Genomic DNA, 17,901 nt, shown 5'->3' with positions numbered 1-17,901 from the left:
TCCAACAAAATTTTCTACTACAGAAAAATGGTTTTTAGGGTCAGGCGCAACTTCGATTTTCTTCTTAAAAACTTTTTGTAACCTTCCGTAAGATTATAACCTCGATGAATATCGTTAAGTTAAAAAAAAGACCCATCTCTGGAGTTTAGAATTGTTCTTTATTTGAGGGCCCAACAAATAATAGCAACATGTATTGTATACCAGTAACTCCTAGTTCCTCTACATTTCTCTATAATAAGGGTCGTTTTGAAAACCTGTGTTTTGGTGCGTTTTTAAGTTGATTTTTTGGGGGGGTTTCCGGTGTCCAAAAAACCCCGAAGAAATTCCCGTGACATCAGGATTCTTAGTTCTTTCGATGCAAGTAGCAAAAAAACTAAAGTAACATGACCAAGGAAAATGACTGGATTTCACAATGGCTGCAAAAACCATAGTTTCGCGATGGCTGCAACAACCATGGTTTCGTAATGACTGCAAAAGCCATGGTCTCGCAACCCAAGCACCACAGTGCAACCAAAATATTGTAATTAAATTGAAATATGATTTCGATACAATTGTGATTTTTTTACCATTAAATTGCAATATTTTTACATCCTTTAGTCGATTTATGCCGTTTTGAAACGATCAACAAAATGAATCCCATGTATCAGAAAGATGGGCAATATGCAATGCATTGAAAAAGTGCAACTTATTCCAATTTTATTACAATAAGTTTCAGTAAGCGGGGCCCCTTCAAATAGAAGCTAGACAACATACACAACACTCAGTTGAACTGCAATATTTTTACTATGTAATAGAGAATTTTCAGGTGTCTGAAAGATGAATTTCGTGTTAAAGTTGAGACTACTGAGTGAACTGAACACGAGGATACCCTTGGTTCATGAATTGAACAATTATTGGGGAAGATATGACAAAATGACCTAATCTGCTAAAATACACGTGTTTAAATGGGAAATGCCGCGGCCGCCAGATGACGTCACTTGGCGGTGCATTTTCTCACTTAAAAATATTTTTTATAATATTTCCCATGAAGAAATTTTTTTGAAAAATACTGTGAAATCAGCTCTTCAAGCGCTTTCAGATGAAGCAATAAAAATTTGCATGCAAATTCTCCATTGCTACTTATTACAATCTGTGCTACTCGGGAATGGCTGCAAAAGCCGTGGTCGAGTTGGGCAATGAGGCTACCTGTGGGGGGACGGCGCGAAGGCGCTGAAAAGGCTTCGAAAATGAGGCGAGCCGGCGGGAATTCCAGGCCGGGCCCTGAAATAAAGTCGACTGTAATTATTTATTTCCGGTCTGATCCGGGCACGACTTGGAGCACCGCTAATTGAGAGAGGAACTGCCGTGCCGCGTCGCGTTTTTCGGTGGAGAGGTCGCGACGCGCTATCCGTGTCCCGTTTTTATGCGCGCTGAATTAGCCGAGCGGTCTCCTCACCGACTGATTTCAAAGGGACAGTAGTGCAGTTATTGTAGGTACAAATATAGAGTATCTTTATGGGGAGAGCATGGCCACTGGGCTCAGGGCCCAAAAATGGCGGCGCTTTATTTTGGTTTTTGAGGATCGGAGGAGGAGGGTCAGTACTAACTTTTGACGACTATCACCAACCATTGCTGTCAACCTAGGATGTATTTCTCGAAAATAGCACACGATCTACGTAAACTATGTAAATACGTCCGGAAAACTATGTAAATACTTCGTAATAATGCATTTGAGTAAATTTCGCTATGCGGTATGCATATGCAACTGCATTTTGAGTCATTTTGTATGTAAATTTACTTACAGCGTCCAACGGCTATTTTTGGGGGCTGGGAGGCTCCATTCAGCCCAAGATGGCTGGGGCAATCAGAGGTGGTAACCACGATGGTCATACTCTTCCTATAAAGGTACTCTGTTCAGATATAGACTGGTTTGGTTGCTACGTCATTCCTGCAACCCGAGATGCATTTTTCAACGAAGGAATTGCAATATTTTGAAAAAAAAAATGCTATTTTTTACGAGTTTTTGGCGATAAAATTGCTAGGATCATCGACGTCTGAGCGATTATCCTCGATATTGTCACCATTATATTTCTACGAGACCGACCGCGTTCGATAAAATCGAAATTTTATCTCAATTTATTATGATTTCCTGCTCGATAACATTGCGATAAATCGCCGTCGATAAAATCGTGATTTCACTGTAAATTATTAAATACACATGTATTATAACTTGTTTTCATGGGAGAGGAGAGGTCATATAAATAAATAAATATGTCTTAAAACATTTTTTTATGGAAACGAGGAGGCGCGGCTCAGCTTTTTGCCATTTTCGTGTTGTTCTAATTAAAAGATACATATTTTACACCCTTATTCGTCATCGATGTTAGGGATAAAATAAAAATGACACTACGGAACGACGACAATCTGGCAAACATCATCAGAGGCGGCCGGCTCCAGGTTGGGCATTAATACGGTTTCGTCACAGCTAATGTCGGCCTAACCGTGAAAAAATACTGATATCCTGGACATGGCTTCAGGATGTGGCGAGAGTTCGATGAAGCAATAGCGCTATCCTCCTCCGTCCTATCAAAGGCACTGATATCTCATAAAGACAAATAAAGTTTGTAATTTAGTGAGCAGGGGATCTGAATTTTAGGGTATAAAAGCCAGTTCTACTTATATACCACAGGTTGAAAACCTTTAGAGGTGAGTTAAATTTTGTTAAACGGTATATAATCCCTCGATGCTAATTTTCCAAATCCTTGATTACAGCTCAACTTGACGGACATCTCTCTGCTAAAAACTTTGCTTATAACTACAAATAATAATACTGAGATGCCTTCATCTGAGGAGGAACTTGACTGCATTTTGTATTTAAGGAGTTACAATTTCTAGCTCATGCATGAAAACCACGATATGCATAGGTAAACTAATCATATATACATTGTCTCTAAAATGAGCGAGAAATTGAAGCTTCTAATTGAGGAATTCTTTGAAAAAGGGGCATATAAGACTTGCAATGCTTCTGCTTCTGCATCTGCTTCTGCATCTGCTTCTGCTCTGCTTCAGAGCGCCTTCAGTTTCGTATGATACCGTGCAATACCTCTGGTGTGAAATAGTTGCTTCAAGCGCCGTGGCACGCTGCGGCGCGACAGGCGGGAAGCCAGCGCGAAACGCGCATTGGCGCCTACAAACCTAACAGGGATACTTCACGCGTTGCGCAATGCGTGAAGTATCCCTGTTAGGTTTGTAGGCGCCAGTGCGTCGCCGCTCCGCTTTGTGTCTGGCTCTAATATTTAATCTGGCGGAGTCAGCGTTATTCAACTCATGATTTTGAAATGTTTGCACATACTGTATGGATTATTCTCATTTTAATTGATGAAAAAAAATATGCAATAAAGGAAAATATAATGTGTTTTTTGTAAATATTAAGGTGGTTCCATATAAAACTTAATGATTTCCAAAGCACACACATTTCTACACAATTTCTCATAGCCTTTAATAATCGATGGCGAAAAAGCAAAAGCCAGGAGATAAAGTGTAAAGCCGGCGATAAGAACTATAGCCCGGCTGCATAATTTTTTATCGCTTCGTATAGCCCGGCCGCGGCCGTATGATTTTCTCCGCATTCTACAACCAGCTATATGATTTTCTGTAGCCTTCTTTAGCCGGCTATAAGAATTCCTATGGTATTTTGAAACGCAGCTCTTATCGCCAATTTTTACGAGGAATAACAGGAAGATTCAAAGTGAATTGTTATATTCCATTGATCAAAAAATTAAAGGTTGGTAACGGTATACGTTTGGAGCATCTTTTAATGTTTCAGGTACTGAATTTCAGTTTGAGGAACTAAAGATTCAGCTCGACGAGGAACAATCAACTGAATAATTCCAGAGACAAGAAATCCTTCATTCTTATATTGGCAATGATGGAAGCTTTTACATTTGGGATTCAACATTCAACTGTTGACCTACCTACTAGATGGATGGTTGACATCGTGTTGGGAGTTTAATTTGCAAACAAACCAAAGTTTGGGAAACTTGTTTGGCTCATGACGTTACCCAAATCATTCACCCAGAAGGTAGGCCTGCAGCCGAAAAAAGGGTGATGCCGGTCGCTCCCTTATAATTGTCCATAAAGAAATGTTGAATCCCCGAAAGTAAAAGCTTCCACCTGTCGCCAAGAGACTAGTGGAGGGTCTCTTATCTCTGGTCACACCGACTGATGAAAGCAAGGTGGAAGAAACCAAGGGTGTCACTACCGCGGTGGATGACGCCAAAAACTCGACTTTTCAAAGGAATATATTTCGGTTAATATTGAACGTAGAAAGTTCCTGTTTGAACGGATCTTATTATGGAGATGTTGCATGCGTGAGGAATTTGCGATTTGACCGGTGATTTTCATCTAAAAGTTCGCGAGAAATCCGATGGTGCCACTGGTTTTCTCTAAAATCAACTCCCAAGCTCGAAAAAAGCTTTCAAGTTGAGGTCAAAATAGAGGGGATATCCCACGCTATCCTGAGAGTCCACCTCTACATCAAGACAAACTCTCCATGCGAAGATAGGGAGCAAATACATTAACAGGGTTACCACTTTATTTGGGGACTCCAAACTTGAAAACACGGCAACCCTGCTAATGTATTTGCTCCCTATCTTTGCATGGAGAGTTTGTCTTGGTGTAGAGGTGGACTCTCAGGATAGCGTGGGATGTCCCCTCCATTTTGGCCTCAACTTGAGAGCTTTTTTCGAGCTTGGGAGATGATTTCAGAGCAAACCAGTGGCACCAGCGTGTTTCTCGCGAGCTTATACATAAGAATCAATTGTCAAATCGCAGATTCCGCACACATGCAGCATCTCCCTTCTTAGCCGATCTACAAGAATCAAGCATCAAAACACGATTCTGTGACCAGCGCAACCGATCCATTGCGATAAGGTGACATGTCTGAGAAGCAAGTTGACAGCGGCGCTTTGGGGAGTAGTGGCGCTAGTTCCGCTCGGTGGACGTGACGTCGTGACGTGCGACGGACGGGCGCGCGCCGGGCCGCGTGCTGGGCTGGGATGCTGGTGAATGAATTCGGATAATTAAAGAGTAGACGGAGATGCCCCCCGGGCCCCGAGCCTCGGCCGGCTTTGACCCCGACCCCGGCGTTTAGTACTCCAGTTTACAACTCCCGCACCAGATCCCGTCAAGATCACTACTTTTGTCTTCCACTCTCGCGGCCTCTCCACGTCCACCCACGACTTCTCCGCCGAGCCGCCTTGCCAAAATCACCCCGAAAATTACACGAAAACTGAAAGTAGATCGTCCGAAGAAAAGCGGACGTAACACTTTTAGAATGGAGATGTTGCATTTATGAGGAATTTGCGATTTGACTGTGAATTCTTATGTAAAAGTTCGCGAGAAACACGATGGTGCCACTGGTTTTCTCTGAAATCATCTTCCAAGCTCAAAAAAAGCTCTCAAGTTGAGGCCAAAATGGAGAGGATATCCCAAGCTATCCTGAGAGTCCACGTCCACATCAAGACGAACTCTCCATGCAAAGATAGGGAGCAAATACATTAGCAGGGATGCCGTGTTTTCAGTTTTGGAGTCCTCAAATAAGGTGGCAGCCCTGTCAATGTATTAACTCCCTATCTTTGCATGGAGAGTTTGTTTTGATGTATAGGTGGACTCTCAGAATAGCGTGGGATATCCCCTCCATTTTGGCCTCAACTTGAGAGCTTTTTTTGGGCTTGGGAGTTAATTTCAGTGAAAACCAGTGGCACCATCGTGTTTCTCGCGAACTTTTACATAAGAACCAACCGTCAAATCGCAAATTCCTCACACATGCAACATCTCCATTTGAATCATTTAAATTCAACTAGTATAGAGAAAATACAGAGGGTGGTGGCAAGTGATAAAATGCACATTTCTACTTCAAAGCAAGTAGACGCAGATCTAATGAGAATTGTGACTTTGATTCGTGCTGGCGTTTATCGGTGTCTGCTCCTTAAAATAAACCATGTTTCATTGACTGATAGGTCCATGTTCGTTCCTACGTCACGATTAGATCCGAAGCTGGCGGCTTTTCTTCCAGACTTCATCTATTCAACTTATGCAAAGAACTAAATTAGCTCTAAACGAGGGAAGTTGTTAAGATTGAGAAGATTTCGGACACAGGAAATATTGATTTAATTACTATGAGTTAGTATAGAGAATTTCTAGGTTTCAGTTCAACGAAAAATTTTGATGATAAAACACTTTTGTTATCAGCTCCGTTTAGCGGTTCATTTGGCGTGGTGGTTTTACGCACACACGTTTCGCCTTCATTTGAGGAGTTATACCAAACGCGCTCCCTCGTGTTAATATAGTGGTATCGCCCCTTACAGATGATGGATTGACTTAAAGTCCATGTACAAAATATTCATAGGATCTAAAATTATTCTTTAAAGAGCTGGTTCGTGTTAAGATTTGTTTTAACAAGGCGTGAGTAAGAACAAAAATTTAAAATCATGGTTATTAATTCACAAAAATGTGTAGACCACATGTCAACCAAACGAGCCACTATTGAAGAAGGGAAAAGGGGAAGAAATAAAAACGAGAGGACGAATAAATTATGTAAATTAACAGACGAAATAATGCAAATCAAAGGACAAGAAGAGGAAGCAAGACTAAACAAACGGAAATAAGGAAAAACTCTGTTTGAAAGAGAAGAACTATTATAAATAAATTGATCAAGTTTTCTGGTTTCAGCGCTTTTATGGATCAATCCAACACGTCTCTCTGGGTTTTTGGTTATAACATCGCCACCCTCCGGGCAAAATATCACAAGCGCCCTATGCGACACTTCAACATTTTCGCCGCCATTTTATTTTTTTACAGAGAAATTGTTCAACGAAGCTGTCTGAAAAATTCGCTGAATTTCCTTTTTGCTGCCGATAAAATGCAGTGAAATTTCCACAGAGATTCAACTAACAATTTCTCGGTAACAAATAAAATGGCGGCGGATATCTTGAAATGTCGCAAGGCGCGTGTGATACCTTTGTCGGGAGGTGACGACTTAATTTTAGTCCCGGACGAAGTTTCGGAGGCTACACTGTCCACCCTATTCACGGGTGATAATGAAGTAAAAGAAACGTTTTGAATTTTTAAATTTTAGCGATTTCATCCTTAACTTAAGTGTACTTTCCTTGTTTTTTAGCCTTATTTTCAAGATAGTCGAGAAATACTATTTCATTTTGACTATAATTCAACGTTGCCAATTTTCCCCTCACAAATTAATTTGTTTCCAGGAGAATCTTAAGCATGTATAACTGAAAGTTTCACTGATTTTTGATCTTACATCATGGAAAATGTATACAAATTTTAACAAAAATTGCTCAGGTTCATTCTTGTACAAATTTGAATTGTTTAAGTCAATTTTGCAAGGTTGGAATGAAGTTAAGCTCCTTCGTGAGGGAAATGATGAAATGAGTTTCACTAAAGAGTGGTAAATCGAATTTTGAGGAATTTTTTTTCTTTTTGAGTAGTAAAGAATTTGACTAGTCGAACATTGTCTCCTGTCAAGTATTCATAGTCGAGAAATACTATTTCTACTGAGTTTTAATATGAGACGAATTTTCAGAAAAAAATGATTCGGGGTAGTTTAGAATCCTACTACTAGTATATTCTCTTCTGACAATTGTTCACAATCGAGATAAAATGTTTCGACTAAGTTTAACTGAAAGCAGGTATGTCACCACGCAGTTGCATGATATAGAAAATCGTTAGGTTTCTGGCCTCCAGATTCAAAACTCCTTCAATTCATCGGATATGCAGTTTGAGCTCCGGAGAGTTAAACTAGTTGCTCGGGTAGAATCATTCTTGCATTTACGGCGCAACGGCGTGGCGGGGTATCTCAAAGAGGATCGCTGGGTTGCGGGTCCTCAGATTCAAAACTCCTTCAATTTATCGTATATGAAATTTGAGCTCCGGAGAGTTAGAATAGTTGCTCGAGAGGAATCACACTTGCACTCACGGCGCAACGGCGCGGCGTGGCACCTTGAAGAACATCGCTACTTGTCTCAATCGAGCAATGTCTCTTCTCGCATTTGCATTTTTTAGTGTTAAAAACGAGCAACAGCTGACCCGAAGCACCGAAATTCAGGTTGCCAAATTTCTAATCCCGTTACGGTAACGTTTGATTCACGTTAACTCCTATTTCTTCATTACCAGAAGTTTTGAATTTACGTGTTAAGATACATTATATATCTTGATTATGGGTTATTTCAGAATTTTTGTTGCTCAAATCGTGTTTTACGTGAGATTTGGCTCAGAAATAAGTAGCAGAATGGTTTAAATCATACCTTAGCTACTGGTCTAATAACAGTGGTTTTCAATCAATCACGGTACTTCCAGCCCTTATACCACCGCGGATAATGGAAAGGAACCATTATCACTTTAAGTTGACATTAGTGAAGTGCAAACATAAGTGAGTCATTTTTTTATACCTATATTACTAGTGGTAATAGTGGTATTATTAGTGGTTCTAGTGCTCAATGTAACATGCAATAGGTGAAATACTGCTGTGTTTAGGGAGAACGCCGTATGAACATTCGGGAGTTGCCGAATTTCCGTCAATAAAATGTTCATTTTTTAGGAAAGTTATGAATATTTTTCTTTGAAATTTTCAGGTACTTTAGGTAAAATTACAAACACAATTACTTGAAAAATTGGAAGAAAAAATTCATAAGTTCACCAGGAAATTTGCGTTTTATCGGTTAAAATTTGGCAACGCCTGAAGGTTCATACGGCGTTTTTCCTTAACACGGCGGAATAGGTCTCTGGATGTGAGCCGGGAAAATGTATTCCGAGCTAGAGAGGAAAATTAGGAGCTTATTTGACCCAGCCTAGGGAGGATTTTTTTGGAGTCTAGATCATTCAGTTCTTTGAGGATAATCGCCGATAGAACTCAATGCTCCATGTTCACCCCGCTCGTACAGAAAGTTAACCTCATGTTCAAACGCTAATCCTGTTTTTTTTTCTCCCGAATTAAAACAAGCGAGCTCAGCCGTTTGTAGGGTTTCTGTCTCTCTCGCACTCTCTCACACTCACACGCTCATGGGCAGTACACGAAAATGATGGCTCAATGTCCGAAGATCGACCGTTGTTCTCGGATTAACGATGTTTTGCGACAAAATAGATTGGACCATCGGTGTTAGGATATAAACGCATCCTCTGTATCAGGCTGAAATTAGACGTCTCTTTCAACGAGCTTATTAGAGAGAAAACGTGCGTTACTCTGTTCCTGTATTTTGTTCGGTGTACGAGTAATATATCCCACGCTTGGATGGTCCTTTTTTTGTTCCTCAACTCAGAATTCGCGTATGGTGCCTAAAAGGACCTGTAATTTGGCTCCATCTACTGTGGAACGCTGTGGTGTTATGGTTGATTGGTAGATACGTTATTTGGTGCTTCTAACATTTGAGCCATCAACACCTTAGAGGAGAGATCAAAGTAGTGTAGTACAGAATTTGAAAATTTAAAAAGGAGGGGTCACAAAAGGGTAGTGCACAAAATTAAAAGAAAGGACAAGGAAAGAATACATTAAATCCTGAGATTAATTTGTTATAAAAGAGAGAGGGATTTCATGAAAAGCTTTGAAAGAATGGTATTGAGATCAGAAAGTGGAGGGATAATTTTGGATCTTAATTGCTGATGATAGGTGGGGCAAGTTATTAAAATCAAAAAGCAAAAGCAAAAGCAAAGCAAAGCATATGACAAACCATTGATGCTATCAGGGAGACAAAAGTGTGCCTTACACGTGAGAGACAAAGTTCCATTTCGAGAATTTCTTTCCTGAAGACCTCGTTGGCTTCTAAAAACCTCCTTGTGTGCATTTGGAACATTTAGGCTGAAATCCTTTTCAAGGAGATTTTAAGTCAGACAGGTTTCAAACGGTTCCAAAATGGCATGATTTTTGAAGCTCTCACACAAAATTTTTCAATCGACTACTCCAGTAGTACCCTGAGTGAATTGATTTAATGAATTTTATGTGATGTTGATGCGATGTTCCATGAATTTTCCACCGATATATTTCGATACTCGATTGAGGTACATGTTAAAAAACTGTGCCTTTCTATTATTTCCTCATTGAGTGTCGCTAAACATTTTTGAGCGCAGTTTTCAGAGAATATTCTTGAATGGGAGAGGAAACTTACACGAAATGTTGTGAATTTTAAAATTAAGTAAGTAGGTCCCATTTGTCATTCTTCAAAAAAGTTGGACGTGACAAATCTGTTCCGTTGAAACGGAAACATGTGGTTTTGTAGTTTTACTGTCAATCTTATTCATTCCCTGATTATACGGACACATGCACAGATTGGCACGGGGTATACACTAAAAAGTCGCATAGTTTTTTAGTAGGCCATTGGAATGGATACTGAATCATGTCGAACAACACCAGGGAATGTCCGATGAATGTTGCCAGAATGGTCGGCGCAAATCATCATTATTAAATACACTTGCATTATCGAAGCCGTAATTTTGTCCTATAATCATACCAATAATACAAATAATTAAATAAAAGCATTTCTAAACCATTGTTTTTGTAAAGCTGGCGAAATAAAACTAAAAATGATTCTCAAGATACATCCACCTCTAAGAGTTCAACGTCTATTTTTCAAAGCTTTCAAAACTCGAACTACATTTTACCACACATGGCAATCATGTCAATGCATTGACAATAACGCTGCCAATTTCTACATATGTAATCTATTTAATTCTAGCCCTTGGTCACTACATTCGCAAAAACCTGGCAACGCTTGGACCAGACTCCACCCCGCAAAATCCTATTACCATGGAGTTCTGCACAGAAATCCTATTAGACTTATAAAATGCAAACAGAATCAGTGAGAAAAACCAATACGAAAGCCATAGAATGTTGCATTTTTGTAGGAACTACCCTTCCTCGCTTCCTCGCAGTGTTGAGGAAAAACGTCGTTAGAACACTCGAGCGTTGCCAAATTTCCTCGAACAAAACATTTACTTTTGAAGAAAGTTATGAATATTTTTCCTCGTAATTTTCAGATAAGATAGATTACGGTGCAAATTAAATTTTCTGAATCTTTCAAGGGGTGAAATATACTAGTTCTTCGGATAATTCGTGTTTTATTAATGGAGATTTGGCAACACTCGAACAATCATACGTTGTTTTTCCTTCGGAATCCTCCGCGCCCCAATAAATCTGCATTCCGCTTCCGGCGTGACACGGATGTCGGTCACTGCGTCAGTGAGCTTTTGAAAAGGAATCAGGTCATCTACTGCCCAGATCGAAGGGTTAGCCGTCGTTTAATAAAAAAGTTTCTCGATTTCAACGATCGGGGTCTTGCTTTGCACATTGCAAAGGGGGTCAAATTTTTGCATAGGGCGGGAGGGGGGTGTAAGTTCATTGAAATGTTTCAAAATTTGCGACGATCAGTTTATTATTGTGTATGGATTACATTTTTTCTCTGGCCCTTACAAAAGATCAAATTTCGAACGAAATCCGAAAAATTGGAAGAAAAATGTTCATAAACTTTCCCGAAAATTCGTGATTAGTCAAATTAAATTTGGCAACGCCTGAATGCTCATACGGCGATTTTCCTCAAAACGGTAGAGTATATAGTAATGCCGTGGTAAGGAAGAACCCCCTCTAAACATTCGAGAGCTGCCAAATTTCCGTCGATAAACTGTATATTTTTGAGGAAAGGTGTGAATATTTTTCCTTGAAATTTATTTCAGACACTTTAAATCAAATCACATCATTTACATCAAATTAGATACAAGATCACTAAAATGTTCCTGAAAATTGGTGATTTGCTGGAGAAAATTTGGCAACGCCTGAATGCTCATACGGCGATTTTCCTTAACACGGCAGAGTAGTACTGCCGTGCTAAGGAAAAACGCAGCATTAGCCCTCAGGCGTTCCCAAATCTCTCATTGCAAATCACTAATTTTCGGGAAAATTTTTGAGTATGTGTCTACCAATTTCTCAGATAATTTTGTTTGCAATTTAATCTAAAACTTCTGAAAATTTCAATGAAAAATATTCATAATTTTCTTAAAAAATAAAAATTTCATCGGAGTAAGTAATTTTCCTCTCTGGCTCAGAATATATTTTCTCGGCTGACACCCAGAGACCTATTTTGCCATGCTAAGGAAGAACGCCGTATGAGCCTTCAGGCGTTGTCATATTTCCTTCAATATAAAACGAATTTATTTGGAAAATTTTTCATATTTTTCCACAAACGTTTCAGGCAATTTTGTTTGCAATTTGATCTAAAGTATCTGAAACTTTAAATGAAAAATATTCATAATTTTCTTAAAAAATCAACATTTCATCGGAGTAAATTTGGCAACTCTCGGATGTTCATACGGCGTTGTTCCTTAGCACGGCTGGCAGAGCAGTACTTCCGCAAGCTTGCCCCGTCGACGAAAACTCAGGACCCGGATGAGGATGAGACAGTAGCCGGACGAGGGATTATTCAAAGCCGCTCGGAGGGTGAGCACCGAGGGTGGCGCGGCGGCACCGCGACGCTATGCGTAGCTGCGTAGGGACACGTGGACGAGCCCGTGGAAAGTCGCGGAAAAGCTCGAGACCCACTGTCCCAGTCACCCCGCTGGCGCCAAGCAACAGAGAGCGTGGCGCCAGACGACTCCCCCCCCCCCCTTCCGCAACCCCTGCGCTTCCCGGTTCCCGCTCTCCCGTCGAAATGCGTTTTCCGTTGCGTCGCCGTTGCCATCGACGCGGTCTTTATGACGCTTGCCTCATATTTCACTGGTCCATCGACGCAAGGGCGTATCTCGATTTCTACATGAGTTACAGAGAGCATGCAATTATACGGAGAATAGGGCTTGTGTGGATATTGAGATATGCCCTTATGTCGTTTGGAGTGACGATTTCTGGAATTTGGGGAGCATGATGGAATTCGTCGTCCCACTGACGTAAGAACGTATCTCAATTTCCGCATCAGCCCTGTCCTGCCGCACTTGAAAAAAAAAAAAAAAAATAAGGAAAAAAAACACATTGGATCTAGCGTCTAGACTGTTGAAAACATCGACAAGAATAAGGACTCTTGATTCAATCAGATTGAAGCTTAAATCAAAAAGAAATCCGCTCAACTTAAGAGGCTGGGTTCTTGATTTCAGTTTAAATTTGATTGAATCGAGAGTATTTTTTCTTGTCAATGTTTTTAAGAGTCTGGACTCTAGATCCAATGTGTTTTTTTTTCCAGTGTATGCTACGGAAGAACGGCGTATGAGCCATCAGACGTTGCCAAAATTTCCCTAAAAAAAAAACCGAATTCGCAGGGTAAATTATGAATATTTTTTTCTAAAATTTTCCGACAATTTCGCACGCAATTCAATCTAAAATATCTGAAAATTTCACAGAAAAATGTGCATGAGTGTCGTCAAAAATACATGTTTTATCGAGGGAAATTTGGCAACTTTCGAATGTTCATACGGTGTTCTTCTTTAGCACGGCAGTGTTCTCCATATAACTTTAGGCTTTTCAGGGCTTACGGCTTACGTGGAAATAGAAATAAGCTCTTATGTCAGAGTGACGTCGAATTGAGCGGGATGTTATGAAACTGAGGCGGGCGGCAAGCAGTGGATGCAGCTACTTACTGAATAAGTTTTTTAGGGAATCGGGCAGCTAAGATAAAGTTTAATTTTTTAGATTTTTTCTTCTTCAAAATTGCTATGAAGGTAATGAGCTTGTATAGTAGTTTTAAGTCTTGCATTGCGGAACAGTAGAGAGTGCACTGAAAGAATGTAGAAATTGACCAAATACTTGAGCATGATGGTATTTTAAGATTCATTAAAGCGCAAAGAATACAATGGTTTGGCCATGTTGGGAGAATGAAAAACAGGGGAATGCCAAAAGAAGTATTGAAGGTAAAACCATCGCTAAGCGAAATAGAGGAAGGCTTCGGCTCATATTCATGGAAGAAGTTGAGAAAGAATTATGAGTGAAGAGAGTCAGAAGATAGAGGACCGAGGTACAGGATTTACGGTGAAGAGGCGAGGCATTGTTATGGAGGCCAGGGCCGGATTAAGGGGGTGGCCACATGGGCCGCGGCTCATGGCGGCAAATCTAGAGGGCGGCAAATTTTGCAATTTTTTCAAATGTAGGTATAAAAAAATATCGGATTTAGAAAAAAAAAATTACAAACGAGAAAAGGCGACAAACTCTCTCATTTCCTGAGAGTGTAGTAATTTTTAATTTTGTCGTCTTTCAGTGATACAAGAGACAGCACCTTTAATTAGTCGAGTTAAGAGAGAAACCAAACACGCAATTTGGCCTGGAATGGCGCGACGCAGAGAGCAATGATGACGAGGACTCGAGCTGAAAAGGAGAAGCCATCGGCGCAGCGATCGGCATGTAACACATATCAGCGCCTACAAGACTGCACGAATACTTCACGCATTGCATCAAACACCACTGTGTTCACCACCGGTCATTGCGGTTAGCGTGAAACGTATGGCGCCTACAAGACTGCGTGAATACTTCACGCATTGCGCCAAACACGGTGCGGTCTGCGCGGCGCGGCGCGGCGGCGGAAGTTAAAATCATTAAACCACATTCATGTATGTTCTTTCATAATTTTTTCGTTCATTGCTTATGAATGGAAGGCTTTGTCCACACAGAGATAGGTTTACAAAACTTAACTTTTGCTAGTAGTGTTGACAGGGCATCCCCAAAAAATGTGTTAAACACGAGTAAATGCGTCTTATTCACCCCTCCCCCCCGGCACGTTCACTTGATGGTTTTTATTGATGTTTCAAAACGAATGAGAAGGAGCGGCAAAATCAAAGAAAATTCCTGTGCACTCTCTACTTTTCGAAAATTCAATAACTAATTAATAAAAGCAATGCTTTTATGATGTGTTTTTGCTTGAAACATTTAATCATTATCTATCGGTTAAAACCAAATCAACTCATTTAGTAGATGACAATTTTTTTCGAAGAAAATTGGGACCCCTTACGGTTCTTCATGGGTGTTGTTTCTTACCGAGATTGCGATGTACAAGCCTCGTCTTCACTTCCGTATGAGGACGCAAGATTCTCGTCTCCTTTTTCAAAATAATTTCCTGTGAATTTGATGCTTTTCTTCATAATTGACTCTAGTAGAGGGTTGCTCTTTTAGGCCCTAAAAACTCCATATTCCGACAGGTCCGTACTTAACCCATCCGTGTACTCTAGCAGAATGTAGTCCAATTTACCCTCGTCGAATTCCGTAGCCATACTTTAACCTAGAGTACCTGTATAGCGAGAGTATAGACAGATGTGAAACTCCGAAAATCCATCAGGCCTTCACCGATGCCTCCGCGAATAAAGTTAGGGCCCAGAAATGCAGCCAAAATTATGAATTTCAATTATCCGGAGCGATTTATTAATACAATTGTTACGAACCATCGTTTATAAAGCACGTATTTGACTTAGTTTTTGAATAAATATACTCATTTTTGTGGAAGAACGCTCATTTATGTACTTTCTTAGCCATCTTCGTTAGAATTGGAATCTACAGACTGGCAGTGAAATTTGTGGAGTTTGGTTAGAAGGGTGGCTGCACTTTTGGGCCGTTAAGCCCTCCATGAAGCGATCTGTCCATACTTTCGCTTTATAGGTACTCTACTTTAGCCCTGTGATGGAGATTGAATCGGCAACATGCTGTGTTGCTCTGCAAGTGGAACAGCTGACGAGCGCGACGACAGCCGACGGTGGCGTCGCAGGGAGATCCCTCGAACCCTCAGTTGGTCAGTCAGCCGTCCTCCGCGTCTAGCGTCAACCCTCGCGCGCTCAGTTCGCTCCGTGCTTCACCGCGCCGAGTTCGCATTAACGCCGGTCTAGACTTTACGCTAATCCTTACCCGCTTTGTGCTCGGATCCCTTGGAAACCTTGGAAATTTTGCAGTACGTTTCAGTGTTCAAGTGTGCCGTATAATAAGATGTATAAGAATATAAAATATAGTATACAAATATAAATTAACCCATATATGCCCGAAACTATTTTTTTAATTGATTTCTTATTTACTTATTATTTTTGACATTATGTAAACAGGGTAAACACGTGTTACCCAAAATATACTCACAACAAAAATAAAATAGGCATGCCTATATCCCAGACACGGCTTTTTCTGTGTTGAACACATGAAATTCCCTAATTTACACGGACACCTAAAGTTAAAAACTGCGATGGGTCGTTAACGACCCAATGGGCATATATGGGTTTTAAGAAGTAAATATAATATAAATGTTTAGTTAGTTAATATATTACGACGATCAGCAACTAGGCTACTTACGTCAGAGACCAGGAATTTACCTTAAATTTTTACATTTACTTGCTTAAAGAGTACGTGTGGACAAGGCGTAGCTGAACGCTCCGTTCATATTAAAGATATTACAGAACTTCTTTCATCAGTTCACTTTACCTCATAAAGTTCGGTTACGCAAGAAGAACGTTTTTTTTTTTTTTTTTACAAAAAATCAAAATTGGGTTCGACACCCAATCTAGTTGGGATGATTTGGAACACCGAACGTCCAGTTCATAGGACCTAACTTTTTATGTCCATGGAGTCTTACGAGACGTTTAAAAATTTATGTTGGCTCATCGTGAGGTCTTAATTCGAAATAATCCCAAATGCTACAATTTATTTTTTAAAACACTTTTTGAGCAAAAATAAAATTCAGTGACTACGAGGGTAAAATAAAAAGTAATTTATTAGAAACAGAGAGGAAAGAAAAATCACTAGCTTTAAGGAATGTCGCAATTTTCATAAGAAATTATCTGGTTGTAAAAATCAGCAGAAATCTTGGTTCAGGATAAAGATGCATGTCTCTTGAAATCTTGAGTAAAATTCGACCCGTATGTTAGTTGATACGTTTTGAAAAAGTCTAAATTTGTCAGTCTATATAGCCTATATATTTACTGATTCTGACAGAGGTTGCTTATCAAACTATCCTTAATAGAACGTATTAATTATGATCTCAGCTAGGATTATTTTTCTGTCATACGAGATGATTTCAAAACATTTAAGGAAACATTCAAATTCTTCGATAAAAATTTGCAACCAAGAAAACTGCACGAGAAAGAATTTGGGGTAGATTTTAAAAGAAGTTTGAATGAAACATTTCCTGAGCTGTTTTGCTGGTCTCTTAAGGAAAGAATTGACACCAGAGAGTGCAAAAAAATGACACAGCTCTGCTTGTGCACTACAGCTTGTGCCGGGTCTGCTTTCAGTCTCGCAAAATTCAAAAAAATGGGTTCGTCACTCTAATACTTGCAGGAATTATTAAAAATCAAGAAAGCCATCAACTTACTTTGTTACCCTCACTGAACGTACTGCAAATATTTTCCCTGTCGCCTCTTGTGTAATCGTGACATAATTTAAATTCTTTTCAGCTCATCAAGCAAAACAGGTGTTGAACTTTTCATGTTCAGAAAATTTCTCAAACATTTTTTAGTTTGTTTATTACTTGTGCCATATAGTTTACTGATTCCTTTCATCATTGCTTATTTCTTGAACCCTTGGTAAATTGAATCCACCCACACGTGACCTGGTCATCTGTGATTTTCACTCCCTTCAATAATTGTGTGTTAAAAATCTTCAGTGTTCACAGTAAAAAAGTTAGCGCGAGTTAGGACTTTAAAAAATTACACCCCTGCATGATTACAAGAGTGAACTATTCGGCAACACCGTTAGTTTCAAGTTTGAACATATGACGACCGGAATAGCATCGAAAAAAATGACGTGATTGTTTACTTTCTGGAAGATTGCAATTTGTGAGGAAGTTATTCATTTGAGAGTACCAGAAGACAGCTAGCAAAATGGTAAGTTTTCATTATTTTTTTCACGGGGAGGTTTTTTCAGCGAGAAATACGAGTGCCATCGAAGATCTTTTTAACCGTTTACACAAGATG

The 17,901-nt window shown here is 39.8% G+C and overlaps 1 protein-coding gene across 6 annotated transcripts in view; it reads left to right on the top strand.

The window, feature by feature from the left end:
• chp (leucine rich repeat containing G protein-coupled receptor chaoptin) overlaps window positions 1–17,901 on the top strand; it is a 75,479-nt gene that overhangs the window by 4,686 nt on the left and 52,892 nt on the right. Inside the window, exons 1-2 of one of the 6 annotated variants that reach the window (XM_072303936.1) lie at window positions 15,730–15,911; window positions 17,383–17,811. The exons of 1 other annotated variant lie outside the window; for it this stretch is intronic. In XM_072303936.1, coding sequence (XP_072160037.1) covers window positions 17,809–17,811 — 3 coding nt within the window. In that variant the 5' untranslated portion in view covers window positions 15,730–15,911; window positions 17,383–17,808. Of the gene's footprint in view, window positions 1–15,729; window positions 15,931–17,382; window positions 17,812–17,901 lie in introns of those variants that run through there. 4 more of the 6 variants (XM_072303937.1, XM_072303938.1, XM_019052545.2 and 1 more) reach the window with 4 other exon arrangements.

Source organism: Bemisia tabaci, chromosome 9 (genome assembly GCF_918797505.1).
Source record: "Bemisia tabaci chromosome 9, PGI_BMITA_v3".
Classification (NCBI taxonomy): domain Eukaryota; kingdom Metazoa; phylum Arthropoda; class Insecta; order Hemiptera; family Aleyrodidae; genus Bemisia; species Bemisia tabaci.
Note: the sequence above shows the minus strand (reverse complement) of the source record. Positions and strands in the feature narration are given on the sequence as shown.